The 13,028-nt window shown below is 47.5% G+C and overlaps 1 protein-coding gene across 2 annotated transcripts in view; it reads left to right on the top strand.

Moving 5' to 3' along the window:
- The window catches only part of BOC (BOC cell adhesion associated, oncogene regulated), a 152,610-nt gene that overhangs the window by 71,102 nt on the left and 68,480 nt on the right, over positions 1-13,028 (top strand). For both annotated transcript variants that reach the window (XM_029578116.1, XM_029578115.1), the window contains exon 3: positions 12,565-12,731. In XM_029578116.1, the coding sequence (XP_029433976.1) occupies positions 12,635-12,731 (97 nt within the window). In that variant the 5' untranslated portion in view covers positions 12,565-12,634. The remainder of the gene's footprint in view (positions 1-12,564; positions 12,732-13,028) is intronic.

Below are 13,028 nucleotides of genomic sequence, written 5' to 3'. Positions count from 1 at the left end.
TTTCAAAGCGGTGTTAGTTTATCCCAGCTGACCACGTTCCTGGTCGGCCACGATAAAATATTAACATCAAATTGAATGCGCATGGCCTTCTTTGCTTGCATCTGCATTATTCATGCCTGCTAATCCCATGCAAAGAAGGTCATTGTAATAGGGGAGGGTATCTGGGCAGGGAGGTGCAAAATATTGCGTACAATCGGGCGACATTGCTGCGATACAATGCGCATTGGAGCCCTAACGCAGCTCGATGACTCGCCCCGTAAGTTTGCCCCTGATGCAATGGAGGGGGAAGAGACTTGCCCCAGGCCACAAGGAGCAGCACTGGGATTTGAGCAAGAGAAGCCTGGGGAGCGCCACTCTCCGTGGACTCTACGCCGGTGTCAGAACGAGGGCTGAGGCGTCTCTCTCTCTGGGACGCGGGAGCTCCGCAGTGACCCTGGAAGACCTGGGATCAGCGGTCTTTGGGTGAGGGGGGCGAGACGAGCGACAGCTGCCCTGCCTGCGGCGGTGGTGGCTTGCTGCCAGTGCATCTGGCTCAGCTGAGGAGGTGATCTCTCCCGACAGAGAGCAGACCCTTGAAGCAGGATGTCATATTTTAATATTCCCTCCCTGTGTCTGCAAGTAGGGGGGGCGGGGGGGAGGATCTGCAGTCGTTGGGCTATGCTGCTTCTCTTTAGCAGAAAGAGATGGGAGGTTGTTTATAATTGCGGTGTGACCCTTCCTTGCCACCTCCCTCTCCTTCCTCCACTTGCCCTCCACGCTCTCTCCCTCTCCCTCCATCCATTTTCCCTTCCCTGATCCTGCCACCTCCTTCCTGCTCTCCCTCTTGCTTTTCTTCCTCCGTCACCACCCTCTTCCCTCGCTGCCTGATTCGTCCCCTCTGTTGGGAAGGGGGCGGAGGAAGGACCCCTCCCCCCCTGCCTTTCTGTGAAGGGATGAGCATTTTGGGAAAGAGAAGCCCATCTTCTGCTTTTGGTTAAAGGGCTGAAATGTCATTCGACTGGCGCTGCATTCCTCCTCGTCCACCCACTCAAAAATATGCACGTTTCTGTGGTACGAAGGAAAAGAAGTTTCAGCAGAAAGATGAATTTCTTCTCGTGAGCCAAGTTTCCACACAAAAGATATCCTGCAGTGCTTTTGACCTCCCACCAGCAGTTCCCTGAAGTTTTTATTTTATTTATTTTTTTTTTTTGCTAGAGGGCGAGGGTAGAGCAGAGTCGCTGTTGGGTAGGAAGGGAGGACCAAGCGCAGCAGGCAGGTTTAGTCTGCGCGCAGAGGAGGGGGGGATGGTACCTTGCCAGGACAGAGAGGTATCAGCCTGTGGCAGAGGGCGGCTGGGCGGGATTGGGAGAGGCCTAGGGCGTGCCGGGGGGGGGTGTTTCTGGAGAAGGATGTTTGGCAGAACACGGCCCGCAGTGGTGCAAACACCGGTGCCCCGTGTGCTTTCGCTTTGATTATATGCACGCAGGAAAAAATACTCTCAGAGATCTGTGCTCTGCTTTTCCTGTGGGTAGCTTTTCTATCTAAAACGATGCTTGAAAATACGACACTTCGTGCGGCGGCGTCCCCACCACAGGGGCGCCTCAGCAGTATCTGGGTACAAGCATATACACACACCTTGAAACATTGAGGTTAGGCATAACATTTTTGTTTCGCTTCACCTAGATCAAAGCTGATTCTAGCTTATAGATGGTTCTTTGTAGCGCATCTTGCTTTGTCTGTCTGTCCAAGTGCGTTTGCAAGAAGAAATCTGAGCCTGTGGATGCTGACTCCAGCCACTAGATGGCAGTCAGGTGTATCTTTGCTGTGGTATCTGCCCACTTCAGCTCTTAGTCTGGCTCTGTGGCCCTAATAAACCTGTGTTATCACACCTTCTGCCTCTTCTTACTGCAGGCGATGACAGAACACTTATCACCCCAAAGAATTCTTTCACAATATTTGTTCTAGCAGTCGAATTCTCTCCATAATTAGCAAGCTTGTTGGCTTCCGGCCCATCTCGTATACTGAGAGCCGCTTCTGTCTGTCCTGGGATCAGCCTCCTGGGGCGAGGAGCGAACTCTGTGGAAGAGGTTCCAGATGAAAACTCGGGACCCGCAGAAGTTACCAAACGGGTCGCCGGCCCCCAAATCTGGTTCTGGGTTTAAGACTTGTAAGTTTAGTCCCAGCCTGACTGCTCAGAGACCAAGACGACATCCACAGTGGCAAAAGCTTGCAGGATTGGCAGAGGCTGAAAGAATGTTTATAGCTGGATCCTGACCTTGCTAATTTGTTTTCAAATTCTCTCCAGTCAATAAAACCAACATTTATTTTCACTGGAGCTCTTCCACCGCATATGTACACAGGTTTTCAGCTAGTTATATTCTTTTGTGTTTTGTTTTTTTTCCTACAACGAGGGAGCAATGTTCATGCTATCAGTTGTGGTGAGTGCATGCATTTGCAAACTGAGCTTGTATTTGGATTAAAAAAGAGAGAACCTAACCGATCAGATTAAACAGGTGGTGAAGAGTGCTGTAACCCAGCTCCTTACATACATGTTTAACTGGCAGATGGATGGAACTTTATGCTGCAAAAACTGTGAAAAGTAGAATTTTGGCGATTTTTTTGTGAGCGCTTTTCCCTCTCCCCTTTTTACGCTTTTAAGTTTTCACTCGATGAAAAATTCTTTTTGTGGCTTGGCATTTTCCTCCTGCTTCTTTGAGCTTCCGGCTCAGTCAGAACCAGGGCTGGGAGCTGACCCCATGAGTCTTCATGGGGTTTTTTTCCCCCCACCCCTCTGCTTTCTCTCTCTTCCCAACGTACTTTAGTGCCGTCCTTACAGATGCGGCGTTTGGGACCGGATGCCGTGCACTGGGGCCCCCTTCCGGACCCCTGCAATCGAACGGCCTCCATCTGGGTCATGAGGTACAAGTCATTGCGCAACCTCAAGAGGTTATTAGTGCCTCCTGGCAGAATATTCACCATACCTACGGGTCAAGGTGTGTCAGATTGCAGGCGAACAGAACACAAGGAAAAGCTGTACCTGGAGAAACTGGATGGCAGGGTCAAACATTGCAGGACAAGCTGTGGGCCACCCTGTGAGGAGGCAGAAACAGATGGGCCGGTAGATAGGGGACTGATGTGGGAGACATCTAGGCATTAGCGCTGGAGCAGGCTCAGTATAAGAAACCCAGGAGTCGAGCATGCAGCAGGTATACTGGAACAGGACCACTAGAGCAAGATCTGCAGAGCCAGCGGCTGTATCCCAGGAGTCTGTTTACCAGCAAGAGAGTGGGTCTGTTACTCCTCTTATATACTTGTGACCAATCAGCGCATGCCCCATGCTGAACCAGTGGCCTTGAGAAGTTGTGTCTAACTCCCTGGCACCTGGAGGGTAAAATGTCCCCTGGCCTCTGCTTGACGCTCCATCTCTTGTAGCTGCTCTGCAGCTTCCCAGTCACTGATTTTAAGCACCGTTGACCCTGACGCTACGTTGTTACAGACAGGTGTTTATCTGACCTACTCTTGAAAACCACGGAGGTGGTTGTTTGAGTGCTTTAGTGTTACTACCCATGGTGTAATTTCTGGAGCACCCCGAATGGCGGTCTGCCACCATTTTTTTTTCCAGGACACAAGGAGAGCCGGTGGTCTAAATCAGTTCTGGCTCTCCCATGCAAACAGACCATGAATCTGGCAGTAGGTATTTATGTGGCTTGGGGATGGCTGCCTCTTAACTTCCGAGAGTGAACAACGGGCAATGGCTCTCTCCCCGCATGGGATCTGTTGGTTACTCCCCAAACTGGGAACCGGGATGCCAGGCTTGATGGACTGTTGGTCCGCCCCAGCATGGGACCATTAACGTTCTTAACTTCGTTGGTTGTAGAAGGAATTGCCCCGTAATCTGGTTACAGCAGAATAGTGGGAAGCTCAAGGAAAGAGCAAGGCTGCCCCAATTCCTGCAATAAGCAGAAGAAAAGAATAGAAAACTGGGAGGCAACTATCCCAGACAGAAAGCAGAAAAGAATCTTCACAAGATACAGATGGGGATGCTTTTCCTGATAATGTGTTACATTCTCCAGATGTTAAATTTTTTTTTTTACTTTTTTTCAATAAGCTTGTGTGGTCTCTTTCCTTAACCACACTCTTCCCCCCTCCTCCTCCTCTTTCTGATTGAAACCATTGTTCTGTAGAGTTGTTCTGTTAAATGTTTTCTCCTTTGTCATCTTCTGTCTTTTTCATTCTTGAGTGTTGGGCTGTTTGACTTGTACAAACATTTATAAAGTTTAAGGTTTTTTGGGGGGTTTTTTGCCTGGGAGAAGGAGAACTATATGAATACAGCTGGGGAGGATTTCCCCATCTCTTGCAATCAAGGAGTGACCCTGCAAAGTAAGACTTCTCCTGACCATGCAGACTAATCTGTCCTGATCTGGAGAAGCACCAGGGACAAAGTTACAAGTCATCTTGAAGAGCAGCAGGAATCAGTAGAATGGGGTTGAGTAGGTGACGCCCTTGGAAGTGGAAAGGAATCTGGGGATCCCGTTTTTGTGCCTCGCTTCCTCCTTGTTAACTTAATAACGGAAGCACTCCCATAAACGCGAAGTTTGCGTGACCCTTTTTTCTGTTCTGCCCTTCAGCAGTCATGACCTACTTGGGATGTAGAACACTGTTTCCTGACCCTCTTCTGGAGTTTTCAAGATTGTCACAATGAATATGCATGAGAGAAATTTGTCTCCAGTGCATGCAGATCTATTTCATGCATTTGTCTCCAGTGCATGCAGATCTATTTCATGCATTTTCATTATGGATATCCTCAGAACCTGACTCGTTAGGTGTGTTTAAGAAAACTAAAAAGAAATGGGATAGGAGGCAACGTCCTTTCATGGATTTCAAACTGCTTAAAAGTCAGGAAACAAAGTGGAAAAAGGTAAACAGTGGCGTGCCTCAATATATTTTATAAATGATCTGGAAAAGAATACGACGAGTGAGATAATCAAATTTGCAGATCATACAAAATTATTCAAAGTAGTTAAATCACAAGCGGATTGTGATAAATTGCAGGAGGACACTGGAAGTTTGGGCATCCAAATGGCAGATGAAATTTTATGTGGATAAGTGAAAGGTGATGCATATAGGGAAAAATAGCCCTTGCTATAGTTACTCGATATTAGGCTCCATATTAGAGTTACCACCAAGGAAAAAGATCTAGGCATCATAATGGATAATACATTGAAATCGTCAGCTCAGTGTGCTGCAGCAGTCAAAAAGAAAACAGAATGTTAGGAATTATTAGGAAGGGAATTGTTAATAAAACGGAAAATGTCATAATGCCTCTGCATCGCTCCATGGTGAGACCTCACCTTGAATACTGTGTACAATTCTGGTCTCCGCATCTCGAAAAAGATAACGGTTACCCTTCTCTGTACCTGGAGAAGGTACAGAGAAGGGCAACCAAAATGATAATTGGGATGGAATGGCTCCCCTATGAGGAAAGGCTAAAGAGGTTAGGGCTGTTCAGCTTGGAGAACAGATGGCTGAGGGGGGATGTGATAGAGGTCTACAAAATCATGAGAGGTCTAGAACGGGTAAATGTAAATCAGTTATTTACTCTTTTGGATAATAGAAGGATTAGGGGGCACTCCATGAAGTTAGCAAGTAGCACATTTAAAACTAATTGGAGAAAATTATTTTTCATCAATGCACAATTAAGCTATGGATTTTGTTGCAGGAGGATGTGGTTAGGGCAGTTAGTGTAGCTGGGTTTAAAAACGGTTTAGATAAGTACTTGGAGGAGAAATCCATAAACTGCTATTAATCAAGTTGACTCAGGGAATAACCACTGCTATTAGTGGCATTAGTAGCATGGGATCTATTTACTGTTTTGGGTACTTGCCAGGTACTTATGGCCTGGATTGGCCACTCTTGGAAACAGGATGCTGGGATTGATAGACCCTTGGTCTGACCCAGTATAGCAATTTATTATGTTCTTATGTCTCCGGGCGAGGTGTGGGAAACACCGGTGTATTATTGTGACCAGTAGCTTCACACCAGAAGTTGCAACCTGCTGCCACTTCCTGCAGCTGGGTGCATGGTGGTTCTCCACAGCAGGAGGGAGGGTACATGAGAGATGTCCTTTGAAGCCAAACTTTGTAGCAGTTACTCTTTTAGGTCTATAAATCTCTGAATACTTTGAGATGAGAAAAAAAAAAGATTGAAAGGAATTCCTCAGAGGTCACTGCAGTACTTGGTCAATATTCTTTTCTGATCCGCAGGGATTTCCTGTAGCAATTAAGGGTGAAGTGGATAGTAGGATAGTTGCTTTTAAGTAGGTGAGTTAAAACAGTAGCTTGATCTAACAGGTACAGAAATAGGCTCTGTTGAAATGCATTGAGTAAGAAATCTGGATAGAGGCAGGAGAGTTGCACACAATCCCCTCTTCAGAACCTAGTGGTTAGCAGCGGGCTGGAACCCTGGGAAACCAGGGTTCATATCACACCCCCGCAACTTGTGACCCTCCATTGCCTCAGGCACAAACTTAGATTGTGAGCCCTCTGAAGACAGAAAAATACCTACATGATATCAACGTGATGCATGGTGAAGTGCCGAAAAAGCAGAATCTAAATCTAAATAAATAAATAAAACAATTTAACGTTGCGACCAGAGCATGGAGCTTAGAAATGTGGAGATCCTGCGTCGCATGAAATGCCCATCACTTGCCATGTGGCCCCTGAGAGGCTGGTGAGTGGCACTGCCAGATCTTCAGACTTGAGCAAATCAAGGTGTGAGGGTCAGAGCTCACTGCTGAGCTTCAGCATTCGCTGAGCAAGATAGGGCACAACACGACCATCGTTTTGGGGTTTTTTTTTGCGGAGGGTCCCAGGATATGAGCATGCAAGACTTCAGCAAGTTTCCCCCTTCCTCACCTGGTCTATATTTTCACATCCCCATCGCTTCCTGTTGCAGCAGTGAATCGATGGATTTTCCCATCCAGTCGTTCTGGGCGGACTTTGACCCTCACAGATAACAGCTGCCCTGCCAGCTCCACCGGTGAGGAACTTGTAGCAGTGGCCCTGCTATCACTCTGAGAGTCTGTGCTACCTTTGTCTCCAAGTCTCAGCATCTTTCAGTTGTATTGGACCTTTTTTTTATTTTATTTTATTTTTTTAGTTACAGGCTAATTAGATTAGGAAACTAATTAAACTGTTTAATTGTAACAAAGTTCTCTTTGTTGTGCTGGGGGGGGGGGGAGGGGAGAAGACTGTGAGGTCTCTAAATCTCATGCACTACAACATACTTGCGGAGTTCAGTTTTAATCTATAGTGCGGCGTTTCCCATAATGGTAACCTTTCTTCACGGGAGGTATGGGGAGGTGAGAAGAAGCCATATAAGAGAGAAAATTCCCATCCTTCATACCTCCTCCACTTGTCCTTTCTCCACAAGGTGAGTGAGGGGAGGAAGACGAAATTTCTTGCACGTCCAGGGTTGATTCTCCAAAGACGACGTCTATGAAGAGATGAGTTTTGTTTTCTGTAGGTTATGGTGGCTGACAAGCTTTCTGATCTGCTGATTCAAGGACAACGTTCTGGGCTTGTTAACTGTAGATGTGCTATATTTTCCAGTTGCATTGGACTATTTTTTATGTTTTTAAGTAGTAGGAATGATCCTTCTGTTTTGGCAGTCAATGGTGGTTAGTCATCATGTCCCCAGAGGGGTTGGGTGGCAGGAGGTTATATCCCCCCCCCCCCCCCCCATATTACACAGGTTCTTAATCTCAGCCATGGCTTTCTCTGCACTTGGATTTTAGTTAAATAAGGGTAAGATGCTAAGAGAGAGATTTGGGGGGTGAGGGAGAAAAGAGAGCTGTTTTAGTATCCCATTGGCACCAGGGAACTTTTCGGAGAGAGATAGAGGAATTGGACATCATGAGGTTAAATGAGAGGAAGGCCCCCACCCCACCCCCAAGGTGATTCTGAGGTCCAGCTCTACCCCCTGGCTAGGAGGGAATTGGGTTGACAGCTTTATGTCCCTTTGTATCTGGGGGTCTGATTGATAAGGCTGTCTAAAGCCTGGAAGAGGGAGGCCATACTAAGAACACCAACAGGAAACTGTTATTTTAACCTGGCAGGCAGAGACTTTGAAAGGTTGAAAGAAACAGCCTGGAGCTGGGTTCCCGCTGTTGTAGCTCCTTATTAACTTGTCCCTTCTCCGGGCCGCTTGCCTCATGGCTGGGATTCTAAGGATTTAGGACCACAGGTTTTGTTGGGCAGAGGGCGAGGAGAGGAAAGAAGGGGGGAGTGGAGCTGAAAGGGGTGTTGTAGGAGGTAGCAGGGAAGACTGCATGTCAGAAAAGGTTTGAAGCAGAATAGCTGCCATAGATCTGGGGCAGATGGGACGCATGTTGATGGAGCCTTGAGAATGGTATAAACACTTGAGAAGAGGATCTTACAGACTCTAAGCACAACAGGGCTTCATCCTGCCAGCTGGCAAATTGTATGATTATGAAAACTGGAAAGCTGGCTTTCAGGGTGAAAATGTGGATCTGATTTAATTTTTGTTGTGTAGCTTAAGACTTCTGTTTTTATACATTTCATTTTGTGGTGTGAAAAATGTGCTGATTTTTATGCTGGCTGCGGGCTCTTGGACCTGGCTTGCTTACAGCGGTGGTGGCCGGGGCTAGGGGCTAGGGACCCCCTCCCCCGTGCTACAGAGAATCGATTTATTGCACAGGTTCTGCACGCAGGAGATGAAGCTCTCTCAGTGAGCCGGGCGCTCTATATGCTGTGGCTCAGTCGCTATGATCTCTCACAAGCTGCTGTCCGCGCTCCCCTCATCCATTCCACCTTCCCACCCAGTACTGAGCCTCCCGATACTGCTAAGCTGTCCTCCAGGAGGAAGGTGCTTACATGCTTGCTGTATCCTGCTTGGCATATGTGCATGCATGTGCTTTCGTGATACTGGCATCATAGGGCTGAGGCTGCTTGTGGTTTGCAGTTGGGGGGCGGGGCTAAATCATTACGAAGAGAGAGAGAGAGGAAGACTTTTGATTGGAGAAACTCATAGTGAGGATCAGAAGCAACGTGTGGACCTGTGTGGTTCTTTTATATTGTGGCACTTTTAAACAAATCTGGATAAATAACTGTGACTTGCTTAGAAAGGTTAAAGACTTGAAACTTGATTGATTGTTGAGGTGCTTCCCTGAATGACAAAGGCGGTGCGTTGGTGCTCCCAGTGATACGCCACGGTTTTCATTTTGGTACTATGCATGTAACTGATAGAGTCCACCCAGGTACATTAGGCAGCGGTGGATATTAGCTGTATACAAACATATGGTTTAGTGTGTGTGTATGTATGTATGTATGTATGTATATATATATATATATATATATATATATATATATATATATATATATATATATATATATATATATATATATATATATATATATATATATATATATATGTTTTGCTGTATTTTTTTTTTTAATCATTCAGCACATGTCAAAAACAAGAAGTTCCATGTAAAACTAATGGAGCCTATTTTCCAGAATGTGCTTATTATATGGATCTCAAAATAAATGCACATAGGACTTCCTGACATGTCCTGAAAATTTGGTATGGACAGGACACAAAACACAAGAGTTAGAGGGGAGAGGGGAAGTACTCGGACATGGTGATCTCGCAGAAGGCATGGAGGTAACCTGCACGTAGCAGCAGCTGCTACCAAAGGCAACTTGCTGGGCAGACTAGATGGACCATTTGGTCTTTATCTACCATCATTACTGGTGTGTGTGTGTGTGTCAATTTCATGGTTGTGTCTACAATGAGTTTTGGCCCACACTTGGGATTATGTTCTTGAATTCATGAGGACCTGGCTACATTCCCTGCATGGTTCTGATGCTTGCTGGCAAACAAGTGGGCCCATCTTTTTGGATGTGACATAGATGCCCGCAGATCTTAAGCTATAAAGAATAAAGCAGGAGAAGGGCTTTCCTGGAGCGTGAGATGCATGCACGATGCATGCTGCATGTTTTACCGTGGCCTGGTGGCATGTGTGTGTGTCTGCAGGGTTCATCAGAGCTGGGGGCCCAGGAGGTCTTGCCCTTGAGTTGCCCGGCCTCCCCTTGTAACTTGCATGCACTAAAGCTTGTGAGCTCGGTGGGGGCCACTATCACTATGTGATATCACTATGTGATTCAAAAGAGCTTGTGATAAACATAGAGGATCCCTCATGGTTAAAAGATGGAAATGACGAAAAGGCGTAACCTGCATGGGGTGGCAGTTAAAACCATTAAAAAAAAAAGAAAAAATATTTCACTGGGCAGAGTGGATGGACCATGCGGGTCTTTTTCTGCCGTCGTTTGCCACGTTACTAGGTGAATTCATCTTGTATGATGCCGTGCACCCTGCCGGTGAAGTATGTCATGTGCGGACACAGTGCAATCCAAAAGAATTGTTTGCACTGGTTTTCAGCAGCCTGGGATGTAGAGCAGTCTGTTCCAAACACCCCTTTTTAAGGTCCGAACGCAATAAAGTGCAGTAGGGGGGTGCGCGGTTCTGGCCACGTGTATGTGCCGAGAATTTTGCTTCGGATGGAGCATGGAGTTTTGCGCTCATCCCTGCCTAAAAATGTGCGGACATCTTGGCATTCCTCCATGCAGATCCCAGGTTAATCAAGGCATTAGCTGTTACACCACCACCACCGCCGCCGCCAACGCAAAGAGGCGGGCAAGCCGAGCTAAGGTTTTCTTAAAGCCGGAAATTGAAATTCCTGATCAGAAGTGGAGTAAGTGTTAGTCCTCTGGGGCTGAACCTGGAGCTCGTGGTGCTGGGGTCCTGTCCTCGGGATTGATGAGCAGAGAGCATGTTTAATGCGGGCTTTCTGCGCACAGCCGGCGGGCATAAATGTTATGCTCCTGATTCGTGTTTTGCACTTAGGGGCACGAATGCTGTGCCCCTAAAATCTGGGTTTGCACACCCCCAGATCGTGTTTCCTAGGCAGAAGCCATGGTCTGGGTGCCTTTAGATGTGGTTCACATACGTTCTGCTTTTTTTTTTTGCGCATGTATTTAGGTTTACGCGTTAATTTTAAACTCCTGATGCGTTTGCATGTTTTTAGCTTACCACACCGGGAGTTAGAGCGAGCGGGTTAAGAAAATGTGCGCTGAAATACAGCGCGTTTTTGCTCCTGTCTTATTACTCGGGCCCATAGAATGGGAAAAAAACCTTCTCTCTGAAATGCTGTATCTAAAGCAGCAGCGTCATCAAACCAGAGTTTAGATCATTAATTTGCCCTTTGAAGTCACTAACTTTTTCTCTTCGTCATGCCGGTATTTCTTTATTTTTTTTTTCCCCTCCTAGCAGAGTTGTTGGTATTTAGAGATTTAGAAAACTCTTCCTGCTCAGCTCCTTCTACCCCCTTTATAAAAAAAAGACCTGTATAAAACAATAAGACCGCATGAGAGCCTCGGAATGTAATCCCCAGATTCCCGCTTGGCTGGAAAAACATGAAAGAGATGAAGAGGAGGAGGAGGGATGGAGAAAAAGGGGCAGGATATTTTCCGCAGGTTGTGGAGAGTGCGCTTGCTTTGATAGCTTAAACCGTAGCTTTTGCGGCACAGATTGCTGAAAGCGGGTGCTCTCTTCTGCCCTGGGATCCCGACGTGGCCCCGGCGTCCTGGTAGATTTAGAACCGGGTGGGGGGAGCAAGCCCCAAACCCCACCACTCCACCTGTAAGCCAGCCTGAATGCAGTGCGCTGGTGCCTTGCGAGCCCTAAAAGGTGCCCACCTGCCCTCAGTCGGTCTCGCAGCCGCGATGCAGGATGTGAGCACCTCCGGGGGTCCCTGGAGCTTGCCATGGCTGGCTGAGTGAGTCCCTGGAGATCCTCGGGCGATTAGGGAGTGAAGCGTACTGTGCACTTGAGTGATGGATGCGGTGATCGAGTATCGGCTGGAATCAGACGCCTGTGTGGGGGGGGGGGGTTTTTGCCTTGGGCTTCGCTGGCTTCTCGGATATCTCTCTGTGGCTCCAGTAAGGCGGCTACTCCAGTCCTCAGACAGCAGCAAAGCTGAATGTGGGCTTTGTTGTTGCACTTGACTTCAGTTTGACAGTAATTACAGCACAGCTGGCCGGCGCTCAGGTTCCTACCTGTAACACTGCCCCAAGCTTCTCGCCCACACCCCATTCCTTCCCTGCAGGGCTTCGCTTTCTCCTCCGTCCATGGGATAACTTAGTGCTCGGGGGAGGGGGGTGCAAATAAGCCAATTTAAATTCAGTGTAAGTTGAATCTTAGGAATAGGTAGGTGGTAGCTGTCCTTTCCAATATTCTCTTCTTGCAGCTTGGCCATGCCGGTGGCTGCTTCCTATCAAGCCTCTCTTGGGCTGCCAGGGAGTTCGGACGTGCGCGCTCCGCTGTACCCTCGCTCCCCGTATACTGAGCTCCGATCTGAGGTCCCTGCTGCCAGCCCACACTCTCTCCCCTCTGCCGCTGGGACTGCAGTTGAGTCAGCCCAGTTTTGTAGCTCTGTGGGTAAATGCCTTGGGGGGGGGGGGGTTTTCCCCCTTTGCCTGAGTCCCTCTCTCTGGTCCCCTGCAGGTGCCAGAAGAGCTATCAGCCAGTTACGTACCCTGCAACAGCATATGGGAGCCGCCTTTCCCAGGCCGCCATGCACAGGATAACCATGATTCCTGGACGAAAAGAGCGAGCTTTTTCTGCCATCACCTGGTGCATATTTACAGCCATTGGGTGTTTGGCTGATTTAGGTAAGTTTTGTTTTTCTTATTTTTTTTTCTTTCACTATACTGCTTAAGGATGCTGTGTTTTATTGTACACTACCTAGAGCTATGGAGAATGGGGTTTGTAAAAACTCCTGAATAAACGAAGGAAGAGTACTGACGGCATTCCTTCTTCAGGACTCTAGGACCTCTCCCTGAGAATTACTCCTAGCTCTCCTCACAGTCACCATGAGGGACGTTTGGCAGCTGTGAAGAGACCAGTTGTTGTCACAGGAGGAGAGAGATTGGGGGTTCTGCATTTTGTAAGGACATCGGGGGGGGGGG

Source organism: Rhinatrema bivittatum, chromosome 15 (genome assembly GCF_901001135.1).
Source record: "Rhinatrema bivittatum chromosome 15, aRhiBiv1.1, whole genome shotgun sequence".
Lineage (NCBI taxonomy): Eukaryota > Metazoa > Chordata > Amphibia > Gymnophiona > Rhinatrematidae > Rhinatrema > Rhinatrema bivittatum.
Note: the sequence above shows the minus strand (reverse complement) of the source record. Positions and strands in the feature narration are given on the sequence as shown.